Source organism: Periophthalmus magnuspinnatus, chromosome 5 (assembly GCF_009829125.3).
Source record: "Periophthalmus magnuspinnatus isolate fPerMag1 chromosome 5, fPerMag1.2.pri, whole genome shotgun sequence".
Taxonomy (NCBI): Eukaryota; Metazoa; Chordata; class Actinopteri; order Gobiiformes; family Gobiidae; genus Periophthalmus; species Periophthalmus magnuspinnatus.
The window spans coordinates 15956692-15970727 of NC_047130.1; the positions used below are offsets into that span (position 1 = coordinate 15956692).

The 14036-nt window shown below is 42.8% G+C and overlaps 1 protein-coding gene across 1 annotated transcript in view; it reads left to right on the forward strand.

Annotated features, from left to right (window-relative positions):
* cpne5b (copine Vb) overlaps positions 1-14036 on the forward strand; it is a 163127-nt gene that overhangs the window by 46721 nt on the left and 102370 nt on the right. The window contains exons 4-5 of the mRNA XM_033967231.1: positions 7999-8102; positions 12567-12606. Coding sequence (XP_033823122.1) covers positions 7999-8102; positions 12567-12606 — 144 coding nt within the window. The remainder of the gene's footprint in view (positions 1-7998; positions 8103-12566; positions 12607-14036) is intronic.

The following is a 14036-nucleotide window of genomic DNA, read 5'->3' on the forward strand; positions in this document are numbered from 1 at the left end:
AGAAGAGAGGGAGCGAGATAGTGAAAGACAGATTTGAGTTTAAAAGTTCTCCTGTTTTTTCTTGTGTTTTGAGTAATTTCTGTATTAATCTGCATTTGAGGCTGCTCAGAAAAGGTCTGTTTGCACCTACCACCTAGCCCCGCCCACTACTCTGTTTGACTCCAAATGATGCTCATCCCCATAGAAACGTAAACCTCCGCTTCTTCTGTGCATTCTTCTCTTTCATCCCATAATTTCAGTCTGTGTGCGTCTGTAACAGTCATGTGGCTCAGTCGGTAGAGTCTTTCCCCCCTAATCTGAAGGTTGATGGTTCAAATCCCCAGTGTCTGTGAATGGGGGAGTGGTTCTTTGTTGTAAAACGCTTTGAGTGTCTCGAAGTCTCACATTGTGACATCATCAGGTGGACTCAGTGTAAATGTAAATTATAATTTTATACCAACTAAAGGAAACAGAAGGAGACACAGAAGAAAGGAGAGGAGAGGAACAAGGGAGGAGGTGGGAAGAGAGCAGGGAGGGAGGGGAGAGGAGAGAAAGAGAAAGGAAGAGGAGGAGACAGAGAGAAGAGGGGAGGAAGAGACAGGGGGAGAGATGGAGAAACGGGGAGAGGAGAGGAGGGGACAGAAGAAGAGAGAGAAACAAGGAAGGAGATAGCAGAGAGAGAAAAGAGAGAGCAGAGAGGAAGGAGGAGAGAGGGCCAGAGGGGAAAGGGAGAGAGTGGAGAGAGAAACAAGGGAGGAGATGGAGGAGAGAGAAAAGAGGAAGAGAGCGGGGAGGGGAGAAAGAGAAAGGAAGAGGGGGAGACAGAGAGAGAAGAGAGGAGGACAGGAAGACAGACAAATGGAGAGAGGAGAGGCAGGGACAAAAGAAGAGAGAGGAGAGAGAGTAGTGGAGGAGGTAGTGGAGAGAGAAAGAGAGAGAGAGAAGAGGGAGAATGGATGAGAGGGAGAGGGGAAAGGGAGAGAGAAGAAAGAAACAAGGGAGGAGGTGGAGGAGAGAGAAAAGGGGAAGAGAGCAGGGAGGGAGAAAGGAAGAGGAGGAGACAGAGAGAGAAGAGGGGATGGAGAGGTGGAAGGTGGAACAGCGCAGTATAAATTGTGACATCATTATAGTGTTGAATAATGACGCTGTTTTATGAAGCTGCTGGGACCAAATCTTTTCTCCTTAGTTCGTGTTTGCAGAAAGAGGAAATTTAACTTTGTGCTACTTTCATTTTTGTGGGTAGATCTGGTCATATTAACCCCAAAGTTCATCCCTCGTTCTCCCCTTTAGTCCTCCAGGCCCCGTCCGCTTTAGTTTACGTCACCCACAGCCGGAGCGACCTCGGGGAAAGAAGGAGCCTGATTTGTCTGTTATTAATGTTCATATCTTGATTTACAGACACAATAGTGAAATAAAAACCCCAGGATCATGTAGAGCGAGTTAATACGAACATTTAAGACCAAAACGATGAGTCTGACAGCAGCAGTTACAGAGAGAGGACACAGTTTTTACATAGAAAGTGAATTGGAGCCGGATGTGCGCCCATGATCACTTCCTGTTTGAAACATGGCGGCTGGCGGGTTAACTATGTACATTTATATAAATATTCTTTTAGCCTCAGTTGTGTTGCATTTTTCATATTTTTTGTGTGAATCCTGCCTCTCTCCGTTTACTTTGGAGCGTCATCTTCTTTGTCTTCTCTGTCTTTTTTTTTCTTCTTCTCTGTCTTTGTCTTCTTCTTCTTCCTTTTCTTCTTCATCTTCTTCTTTGTCTCCTTCATTTTTATCTTCTTTGTTTTCCTTTCTTCTTTTTCTTCTTCGTCACCTTTTCCTTTGTTTTCTCCATCTCGTCCTTCTTCTTTTTCTTCTTTGTTTTCTTCTGACTTCTTCGCCTTCTTCATTTGCGTCTTCTTTTTCTTCTTCTTCGTCTTCTTTTCTTCATCTTTGTCTTATTCATCTTTCTCTTCTTCTTTGTCATTTTTGTCTTCTTTGTCTTCTTTTTCTTCTTCATCTTCTTCTTTGTCTCCATTTTTATCTTCCTTGTTTTCCTTTCTTCTTTTTCTTCTTCGTCGCCTTCTCCTTTGTTTTCTCCATCTCGTCCTTCTTCTTTTTCTTCTTTTTTTGCTTCTGACTTCTTCTTCGCCTTCTTCATCTGCGTCTTCTTTTTCTTCATCTTTGTTTTATTCATTTTTTTCTTCTTCTTTGTCATTTTTGTCGTCTTTGTCTTCTTTTTCTTCTTCATCTTCTTTTTGTTCTTCTTTGGCCTCTTCATCAATTCCTCTTCTTCATCTTCTTTGTCTTCTTTTCTTCTTCTTTTTCTTCTTCGCCTCCTTCTTCTCCTTTGTTTTCTTCATCTTCTCCTTATTCTTTTTCTTCGTTTTCTTCTCCATCTGCATCTTCTTTTTCTTCTTCTTTGTCTTCTTCGTCTTTGTCTTCTCCTTTTTCTTCATCTTCTTTTCTTCCTCTACTTTGTCTTCTTCATCTTCTTTGTCATCATCTTCTTCATCATCTTCTTTGTCTTCTTCTTCTTGGTCCTCTTCCTCTTCTTCGTCATCTTCTTCTTCATCATCTTCTTCGTGCTCTTCTTCCTCTCCTTCGTGTTCTTCTTTGTGTTCTTCTTCGTGCTCTTCTTCCTCTTCTTCGTGTTCTTCTTCATGCTCTTCTTCCTCTATTTCGTGTTCTTCTTCGTGCTCTTCTTCCTCTTCTTCGTGCTCTTCTTCCTCTTCTTTGTGTTCTTCTTCGTGCTCTTCTTCCTCTTCTTCGTGCTCTTCTTCCTCTTCTTCGTGTTCTTCTTTGTGTTCTTCTTCCTCTTCTTCGTGTTCTTCTTCATCATGTTCTTCGTGGTCTTCTTCCTCTCCCTCGTGTTCTTCTTCATCATGTTCTTTGTGCTCTTCTTCCTCTTCTTCATGTTCTGCTTCCTCTTTTTCGTGCTCTTCTTCCTCTTCTTCTTCGTGCTCTTCTTCCTCTCCTTCGTGTTCTTCTTCGTGCTCTTCTTCCTCTTCGTGTTCTTCTTCGTGTTATTCTTCGTGTTCTTCTTCGTGCTCTTCTTCCTCTCCTTCGTGTTCTTCTTCATGCTCTTCTTCCTCTTCTTCGTGCTCTTCTTCCTCTCCTTCGTGCTCTTCTTCCTCTCCTTCGTGTTCTTCTTCCTCTCCTTCGTGTTCTTCTTCCTCTTCTTCGTGTTCTTCTTCCTCTCCTTCGTGTTCTTCTTCCTCTCCTTCGTGTTCTTCTTCCTCTTCTTCGTTCTCTTCTTCCTCTCCTTCGTGTTCTTCTTCCTCTTCTTCGTGCTCTTCTTCCTCTTCTTCTTCGTGCTCTTCTTCCTCTCCTTCGTGTTCTTCTCCATGCTCTTCTTCCTCTTCTTCGTGTTCTTCTTTGTGTTCTTCTTCCTCTTCTTCGTGTTCTTCTTTGTGTTCTTCTTCCTCTTCTTCGTGTTCTTCTTCGTGCTCTTCTTCCTCTTCTTCGTGTTCTTCTTTGTGTTCTTCTTCCTCTTCTTCGTGTTCTTCTTCGTGCTCTTCTTCCTCTTCTTCGTGTTCTTCTTTGTGTTCTTCTTCCTCTTCTTCGTGTTCTTCTTCATCATGTTCTTCGTGGTCTTCTTCCTCTCCCTCGTGTTCTTCTTCATCATGTTCTTTGTGCTCTTCTTCCTCTTCTTCATGTTCTGCTTCCTCTTTTTCGTGCTCTTCTTCCTCTTCTTCTTCGTGCTCTTCTTCCTCTCCTTCGTGTTCTTCTTCGTGCTCTTCTTCCTCTTCTTCGTGTTCTTCTTCGTGTTATTCTTCGTGTTCTTCTTCGTGCTCTTCTTCATCTCCTTCGTGTTCTTCTTCATGCTCTTCTTCCTCTTCTTCGTGCTCTTCTTCCTCTCCTTCGTGCTCTTCTTCCTCTCCTTCGTGTTCTTCTTCCTCTCCTTCGTGTTCTTCTTCCTCTTCTTCGTGTTCTTCTTCCTCTCCTTCGTGTTCTTCTTCCTCTCCTTCGTGTTCTTCTTCCTCTTCTTCGTTCTCTTCTTCCTCTCCTTCGTGTTCTTCTTCCTCTTCTTCGTGCTCTTCTTCCTCTTCTTCTTCGTGCTCTTCTTTGTGCTCTTCTTCCTCTCCTTCGTGTTCTTCTCCATGCTCTTCTTCCTCTTCTTCGTGTTCTTCTTTGTGCTCTTCTTCCTCTTCTTCGTGTTCTTCTTTGTGTTCTTCTTCCTCTTCTTCGTGTTCTTCTTCATCATGTTCTTCGTGGTCTTCTTCCTCTCCCTCGTGTTCTTCTTCATCATGTTCTTTGTGCTCTTCTTCCTCTTCTTCATGTTCTGCTTCCTCTTTTTCGTGCTCTTCTTCCTCTTCTTCTCCGTGTTCTTCTTCCTCTCCTTCGTGTTCTTCTTCGTGCTCTTCTTCCTCTCCTTCTTCCTCTCCTTCGTGTTTTTCTTCCTCTCCTTCGTGCTCTTCTTCCTCTCCTTCATGCTCTTCTTCCTCTCCTTCGTGTTTTTCTTCCTCTCCTTCGTGTTTTTCTTCCTCTCCTTCGTGTTCTTCTTCCTCTCCTTCGTGTTCTTCTTCCTCTTCTTCGTGCTCTTCTTCCTCTTCTTCATGCTCTTCTTCGTGCTCTTCTTCCTCTTCTTCATGCTCTTCTTCGTTCTCTTCTTCCTCTCCTTCGTGTTCTTCTTCCTCTTCTTCGTGCTCTTTTCCTCTTCTTCCTCTCCTTCGTGTTCTTCTTCGTGCTCTTCTTCCTCTTCTTCGTGCTCTTCTTCGTGCTCTTCTTCCTCTCCTTCGTGTTCTTCTTCGTGCTCTTCTTCCTCTCCTTCGTGTTCTTCTCCGTGCTCTTCTTCCTCTCCTTCGTGTTCTTCTTCGTGCTCTTCTTCCTCTCCTTCTTCCTCTCCTTCGTGTTTTTCTTCCTCTCCTTCGTGCTCTTCTTCCTCTCCTTCGTGCTCTTCTTCCTCTCCTTCATGCTCTTCTTCCTCTCCTTCTTCCTCTCCTTCGTGTTCTTCGTCCTCTCCTTCGTGTTCTTCTTCCTCTCCTTCGTGTTCTTCTTCCTCTCCTTCGTGTTCTTCTTCCTCTCCTTCGTGTTCTTCTTCGTGCTCTTCTTCCTCTCCTTCATGTTCTTCTCCGCGTTCTTCTTCCTCTCCTTCATGTTCTTCTTCCTCTCCTTCATGTTCTTCTCCGTGCTCTTCTTCCTCTCCTTCGTGCTCTTCTTCCTCTCCTTCTTCCTCTCCTTCGTGTTTTTCTTCCTCTCCTTCGTGCTCTTCTTCCTCTCCTTCGTGCTCTTCTTCCTCTCCTTCATGCTCTTCTTCCTCTCCTTCATGCTCTTCTTCCTCTCCTTCGTGTTCTTCTTCCTCTCCTTCTTCCTCTCCTTCGTCCTCTTCTTCCTCTCCTTCTCCTCAGACTTTGGTTCATTATGATGTTCCGCCGTGGACTCGATTAAACCGTGTAATTCTCCAAAGTCTTGAGTGATTTATGTGAAAGTCTTAATCAGCTTTTGTCCTGTATCGTCCATATGCTGGAAATGGACCTGAGCCAAGCCAACCCACTGGCCCCGCCCCCTCCGCCGCCCTCCGCCGCTCGCCGCTACTCACCGCTACTCACCGCTACTCGCCGCCGCCTCTGTGGACCTACAACCCACTAATTAGCACGTCTTAATCGCTCTCTCCTTCTCGTTCTCATCGTTTTCTGGCATGATTCCTTGTTTTTTTTTCCGCTCTACCGCATAAGAATCCCTCGTTTTCTTTTTTCTTCAGTTTTTTCCCATGATGCCGTTGTTTCGATGGAGGAGGTTGACTTTGTTTAATTAGAGCGAGACTGAAGGAGGATCAGTAACGGCCGGTGAATGTGCCAACGTAATCAGCAGAAAATAAGTGAAAACTCAAACTCCATTTAGATACTCAGAGACTCGATACCGATTCTCGATACCACATTAAATACTAGTGCTCTGTTTGAGAGGAGAGGAAAGAGGGGATGAGAGAGGGAGGGAGGAGGAGAGAGAATAAGGGGAGCGATGGTGGGAGAGGAAGGAGGTAAAAGAATGGGGAGAAAGAGAGAGAAGGGAGGACGAGGAGGAGAGAAAGGAAGGAGGAGAACAGGTAAAGGAATGGAGAGAGAGAGAAAGAGAGGAGGAAAGAAGAGATGAGAGAGAGAAAGGGAGGAAAGAGGATAGAAAGTAAGGGGAGGAATAGTGTGAGAGGAATGAGGTAAAAGAATGGGGAGAAAGAGAGTAGAGAGGGAGAGGAGAGGAAAGGAAGATGGGGGAAAGAGGAGAGAAAGGAGGAGAGATGAGATGAGATGAGAGAGAGGGGAAGAAGGAGAGAGAGAAAGGGGAGGAACAGTGTGAGAGGAATGAGGTAAAAGAATGGGGAGAAAGAGAGTAGAGAGGGAGAGGAGAGGAAAGGAAGATGGGGGGAAAGAGGAGAGAAAGGAGGAAAGATGAGATGAGAGAGAGAGAGGAAGAAGGAGAGAGAGAAAGGGGAGGAATAGTGAGAGAGAAAGGAGGTAAAATAATGGGGAAAAAGAGAGTACAGAGGAAGAGGAGGAATAGAGGGAAGATGAGGAAAGGAGGAGGAAAGACACATGGTAAAGGAACAGAGAGAGAGAAAAGAGAGAGAGAAGGGGAAGAGAGGAAAGTGAAAGGAGAGAGAACAGTGCTCAGTGTCCAGTAGGTTCCATAGTGAACTTTAAAGGTGCATTTTCCAAAATTGTGCAGTTGTAGTTAGAATCATTCACTGCTGATAAAAAAAACAAAAAACAACAGAAAAGTCATGGTTAAAATGTATATTGGCCCCGTACTCTTAGTTTGAGATGTCGTCCATGCATGTTTGAGTAATCTAGTGATCTTTCCCGGGCCCTATTCAGACTCTCCTTACAGTTAGCAGTACGATTCTTTACGAGGCTCCACCCACAAGTCTACATCACCCATGGTCCACACGACAATCCTCCATAAATATATAAAAACATGATACAAAACTGTACACGGCAACTTGACAAACCCGATGTGATGCAGTAGTTTCATTAGTGGGATGCAGCTGATTGTGTTACAGTTAATACCCCACAATAGTAAAATCCCGCCTCTTTAATCAGTTAGAACAGCTCAGTCTAAATCAAGGATCTTGGGGAGCAGCGGCTCTACTCCGGGCTCCTAGATACATGCCTGAAGGGTCAGCACAATGTAAACTTAGAACTCACTGATTAGAATATGGTAATCGCTCTCTCCCTCCGTTTCTTATCGTTTTCTGGAACAATCCTTCTTTTCTTAGCCGTAGCATGAGTAAAGTGTCCATATTGTATAGATATATTTTTCCCATGATGCAGTTGTAAAAATATGCTGGTTTACAGTGGAGTTCTGTAAAATGCTAAAATGAAATTGTGCTGTTCTGTGTTTAAAGTTCAACCATAGTCTGTTCATATAAATGGACATAGCTAACCTGCTAGCCACCGTGTTTCAAACAGGAAGTGGTCATGGGCGCACTTCCTGTTCTATCGACTCTGGCTCCAATTCACTTTCTGTGTAAAAACTGTGTCCTCTCTCTGTAACTGCTGCTGTCGACTCATCATTTTGGTCTTAAATGTTCATATTAACTCGCTCTACATGATCCTGGGGTTTTTATTTCACTATTGTGTCTGTAAATCAAGATATGAACATTAATAACAGACAAATCAGGCGCCTTCTTTCCCCGAAGTCGCTCCCATTAGTGTTAGCAACAGGTTTGATTGACAGTGTTGCTAAGCTCCCGCTTCCTGCTAAACCAGTGGGAAGGGGCGTTACCTTCAACTGCCTCGCTCTGGATTCGTGCTTTAGTTGCTATGATACTCGGGGTCAGAATATGGAAACTCGGCTCCAAATTGGCCCCTATAACTGCTCGCCTCGATGAGCTTCATTTGACAGGAGTGATTAATTTTGTAACAGAGCTGCAAGATTAATCACAATCAAACTGAAATTTGAATTGTCAAATCAGCTTCAACATCATTTCTTCCACAGGCACATGGACATAAATCTGTCTGTTTGGTCGTGTTCTGTTTGGTCGTGTTCTGTTTCAGTTGGTTGTTTCAGTTGTGTTCTGTGTCGTTTTCAGTTTGGTCGGACGGAGGTGATCGACAACACACTGAACCCAGACTTCGTCAGGAAATACATCATGGATTATTTCTTTGAGGAGAAACAGAACCTGCGCTTCGACCTGTGAGTTTATTTCACATGATTATGATCTTTATTATCATGATTATGATCTTTATTATCATGATTATGATCTGTATTACCATGATTTTGATCTTTATTATCATGATTTTGATCTTTATTATCATGATAATAATGATATCTTTATTATAACCTGACGCTGAGTATCAGTGATGTTCAGTTCTTCACTCGTTTAATGTGTTTGGTGATGTCTCTGTAAAAAGCTCTGGTGGAGGAAGTACTCAGTGTTGTTTAAGTAAAAGTATCACATGAAAAAAATCTACTAGTAAAAGTATTTAAGTACTGTTTAAAAATGTGTTTTAACAAATGAACAACACTTGTGTGAAATAGTTTTACATTTTATGGGCTCGACTAACGACAGCGACACTCATCACAGAGGCTTTAAAATCAAACACACGGGCAGCGAAAAACTGCAGCGACGAGCGGCAGCTTGTCACGTCGCGCTCTGTTCCAGAGCAGATCGAGCCTCCTACTCGTCTGATTGGCTGTTTATTTGGAGGGAATTTTGAGGTTAATAGCGGTAGATGGGGGGGGGGGGGGAAAGACGCGAAAATGAAATCTCGTAAAGTTTTGCTTCATTTGACTAAAATATTTCAATTGGTTGCACTCTACAAAACTAAAAAAGAGCGATTCTGGGTCCACCCTATTCTGCAGCTAATTCTGTTTAATGTAAAAACCTTAAATTTTTTAAATGTTGAATCAGTCTTTAATACATTTGGTTATTAGCCTCCATAAATTTATCTGAATTAACAAATTTGCGCATGTTAACTTACCCCTCATATTCACCCTGGCACCAACGAGTTCCCAGGCAGCTGCTTTTTTTGATATATCTCGGTAGTTTCTTTGAGATGTCAAAAAGAATTGGGAAATCCGACACCGTGAGTATAATTTCTGATTGGCTGTTGTGCAGCGACAGCGATAAAAGTAGAACATTTTTCAACTTTCGTTAGTCGCATCGCAGGCCCGCGTGTGCACGTCGACATGCACGAGTGCAAGGTTTTCACGTGCACGACTTTCACTTGTCGCGGAGGTGAGAGAGACGAGCAATTTATGCAGTGTTGCACAGAGATCATTGAAAATAAATGGAGAGCGAGCGACGTCACTCCCCGTGTGTCGAGCCCATTAGACTTAAAGTGTGAATGTGGAGATATAGTCACAGAAACAAGACGAGTGGCACTGGAGAGGAGGAGGAGGAGGAGGAGGAGGAGGAGGAGGAGGAGGAGGAGGAGGAGGAGGAGGAGGAGGAGGAGGAGGAGGAGGAGGAGGAGGAGGAGGAGGAGGAGGAGGAGGAGGAGGAGGAGGAGGAGGAGGAGGAGGAGGAGGAGGAGGAGGAGGAGGAGGAGGAGGAGGAGGAGGAGGAGGAGGAGGAGGAGGAGGAGGAGGAGGAGGAGGAGGAGGAGGAGGAGGAGGAGGAGGAGGAGGAGGAATAGACTGAAAATTAGACATATTTTGGTTGCATTAACAATATGAGCTGACACCAGACACAGCGTTTATTTCATCTAAACAAAAATAGAAAGGGACAGAACTGATCCAAACGTGTGATGTAACTGTTATGTTTCTCTTAAGTAACGACAGAACAAAAAAAACAACAGTGTTGTGTAAATAAAAGTCCAGAGTGTGATGTCTGTAATGACAGAACAGTTTTGTGCTTTGTCTAAATAAAAGTTCAAACATTCTGAGACTTTCTGGGTCAAATACGACCTGCACATCGTTTAAATGTTCAACCAGGATATCGACTCAACCGATATTTGGAAGCCGATATCCAACAGTGCAGATTTTTCAGTCCGGGATTGGTGCATCACTAGTTAGCATGCTAGTTGTTGTTAGCATTACGTGATGACAAAACTCCGCTCTGGTCTCTGAAAGCTGTAAAAAGTGCTTATAAACTCATCACTGTGAATATTTAGGATGCTCTGAATGCATAAGGCAAGAGAGGAGTAACGTTGGAGACGGAGAGGAAAGGAGGAAAGGAGGAGGAGAGGAGGAGGAGGAGAGGAGAGAGAAGAGGAGGAAGAGAGGTGAGGGGGGAGAGAGGGGGAGAAGAGGAGGAGAAGGGAGGAGGAGAAGGGGAAAAGAAGAAAGGGGGAGGTGATGAGAGGGGGAGGAGAGGAGAGAAGGAGAAGGGAGAGGGAAAACTGCAAACTGTTTCAAATGAGCTTGTTCTGTTTTTTTAAGATCGTTAAAATGGGACACATTCCCTTTAATTGTGTATCAGTGAAATGACCAGTGGAAGCTGTGACTTTTCCTTTAATATGTGACTTTCCCTTTAATATGTGACTTTCCCTTTAATAAAGCCTCTGTATGACTCTGGCGCTCAGGCCCTGCTCGAGTCTGATGGCGGTTGCTTTAGTGCTTCTGTCCGATCGTGTTCCTTTTTCTCTCGGCTCAAACTCGCCTTCTGAATTTTAATCTCCGGGAATAAAACCTCATTTTCACATTTGAGCCACGGACGAAAGCAGCGTTCAGCCAAGGACGGTTTAATAAAAGTCACACTCGAGGTTTGAAACTCGGAGATAAAACGAACATGGTCTATTGATACTTTTATATGAATGGAATTTGGAAAACACAAGTTCAACACATTTCAGAAAACAAACAAATAAAATAAAAAAAACCTTTGAACTGTGTGTTTAAAGGAGTTGTGCCTGATTTTTACCAACTTAAAAACATGAAAAACAGAACAAGTTCATTTTAAACAGTTTGCAGTGGACCAAAGTTACTCCTCACTAAATGTGTGTATTCGGAACATCTTAATTACTCACCACAATGAGTTTATAAGCACTTTTCAAAACTTTCAGAGACCACAGTGGCAATGCTAATAACTAGTTTGCTAACCACGCACTTCCTGATTCTCGGACAGTAACCAAAGAGCCAATCAGAAGCTAGGCTGTTGAAGATAACGCCCCTTCTCGCCCGTACCACTAGTTTAACACGGAGCGGGAGCTTAGCAGCACTGTCAATCAAACCTGTTGCTAACGCTAGGAGGAGCGATCTCGGGGAAAGAAGGCGCCTAATTTGTTTGTTATTAATGTTCATATCTTGATTTACAGACACAATAGTGAAATAAAACACCCAGGATCATGTAGAGCGGATTAATACAAACATTTAAGACAGAATGATGAGTCTGACAGCAGCAGTTACAGAGAGAGAGGACACAGTTTTTACACAGAAAGTGAATTGGAGCCAGAGTCAATGGAGATGGAAGCACCTATGATCACTTCCTGTTTGGAACAAGGCGGCTAGCAGGTCAGCTATGTCCATTTATATATACTGTGGATGAGACACATTTTGCTCAAATACATGGAAAAATCAGGTAGAGAACCTTTAAATGTGTCAGTTTTAGCTCATCTGGTGTTTGAAGCTGAATCTCAGTTTTCTCTCCGTGACTTATTTCAATTTTTGGTTTTGCACAATGCTTCTGTTTGTTCACAAAGGCTGAGGTGAAGGTGGTCACCATCTGCTGTTTATATGACTGTTATTTTCTCCCCAGATACCGCTCAGATGCTCAGTCACCTGACACACGTGTTCAGCCACCTCACACACACCCATATACCAGTTTAAAGAGGGGGTATAAGGCAAAATCAAGCTCTTTTTGGAGCTTTCTCCCGTGTTCTAACACCGTTCCCTAATCAAAAACATCTCTGAAGAGGTTTTAAATGTCGTCCATGTATATTTGAGTAATCTATAGATCTCTCCTGGGCCCTCAAACCCTCCTTATGGTTAGCTGTAAGATCCTGTACAAGGCTCCGCCCACAAGTCTACATCACCCATGCTCTCACACGACAATTTTCCATAAATATACAAAAACATGATACAAAACTGTACACAGCAACTTGACAAACCTGATGTGATGTGCAGTAGTTTCATTAGTGGGATGCAGCTGATTGTTTTGTGATAGTGCTCTGAAGGGGGAGGGCAAAGAGAGAGGGGACTCAGTGAAACTTATAAAACAAGTTAATACGTTGTTTTGGGCAAATACAGTATTTTCAAAACAATAAAAGGAAACATAGAGATCTAAATATGTGTTACAGTTAATGCCCCATAGAAGTAAATACCTCCTCTTTAAAGATGATCGTACAATATCACATGATTGATCTGGGATTGGTTAAACTTGACAGTGTCACTTTGTTCAGTTCATATTTCGTTGTCGTCTTTCATGTCCCTGTGATACTGTGTTTTGTTTCTCTTCTTCTCTTGTATTTCTAATCTCTCTTCTTGTCTGGTCTTGTGTCTCGTACATAAATCTTTGCTCTCAGTTTGATCTCCGCACATCACAAACATCACTTCCTCTTTCAGCCTGTGTATTCTCATGGTAATATCTCTGAGGGGCTTTAAAGAGGTTTCCACGGACACAGCGACCATCTTAGATCTGCTCCGCTCTTTGTTCAGGTTCATCAGTGAAATGTGTCTTCGCTCAGATAAAGTGTAAAACATTTGTGTTTTGTGTTGCAGATACGACGTGGACTCCAAAAGCCCCGACCTCTCCAAACATGTGAGTGTCCCATTTAGAGCTTTTATACTGTTAAAGGAGCCGCGTCTCGAGCATTAAAGCGGAACTGGTCAAACTGTTCAGATGTTTAACCATGTTCCACGGTATATCTTTAAATCAGACCTGTTCTTTAAACTTTTCATCTCTTCATCCATGTTCTAGTCGTTTCTTCTCATTGAGCCTCTGAAGTTGTATTTGGAGTGATTCATATTTGAGTATCTTTAATCCACTATTTTCAAGACGCCATTTTGTCAATCTGCCCCTGTTTAACCTCCACTGTGACACGCCCACTGTGACGTACACACTTCCTTCTCCAGTTTTATTCTCTTAATCAGTGATACTTGTAGGATTCAGCAGCGTCGCATCGACATTTTGGTACAAATGATAAAAATGTGCTGCTCTAGTGTGATGTGCAGGTGTCCACAGGGGGCGCTGACAGCATGCGGCGCTTTGTTGTGATGACGTTTACGGCGACGTCAGCTCCCATTGGGCACCTCAGTTTTCTAATGCAGTTTCTTTTATTAAATGAAACCACTTAGATGAATATTGTGATTTAAAATGTGTAAATTATAACATAATGATCCACAGAGATGAGAACTGGGGTTTAGGTAGAGACCAATCGAATCAGAGAGAGGTATTTTAGAATTAAACCAAGTAGATTTCAGCTTTGAACCTGGCAACACAAAAGAGAGAGTCATGTGAGACTCATTCTACTTTCTGATTCTGACCAAATTATAACAGAAACAACTTGTCCATCATGTTTAATGTTTTTATAACTAAGAATCTAAATCTTACACACAGCTCCTTTATCCCAATGACATAATGTGTTTTTCTATGTGACAAAACCAGTACTCGGATACATTTACTTGAGTAACTTTACTTTTCTCCATACTTTTACTTATACTTGTGTTGTATACTTCTGAGGTAAAAGTCGTGTTCCTCTTCCCTCTGTGAGTCGAAAGTGACCTGAGCTTTATGTAACAATATGAAATGATCTGAACATTTGTGTTTGTGGCTCCTTCAGATCCGATTCAGTTTGGCTCATTTTTACGGCTCTTTGTGACTCATTTGATGTTTTGTCACGATCACTTTAAACGATAAATCAGATGTTACGTCCCAACAGTTACTCTTTAAGTTACTCTCACTTGAATCGTACTTTTCACAAATACTTTTTACTCTTGAGTAAATTCTTGGACCACCACTTTGTACTTCTACTTGTGATACAACAATATACAGGAGGACGGGAGGGCATCTGACACACAGGGATACAAGAGTGTTATGGGAGGGCATCTGACACACAGGGATACAAGAGTGTTATGGGAGGGCATCTGACACAGTTGCGTACAGGAGATGATGCTGTGATGTGAGAAAATGCACAAAATTTTTTTTACATAATTTGGAACCAATTTTCCCAAAACCAGGAAAGAAAAATA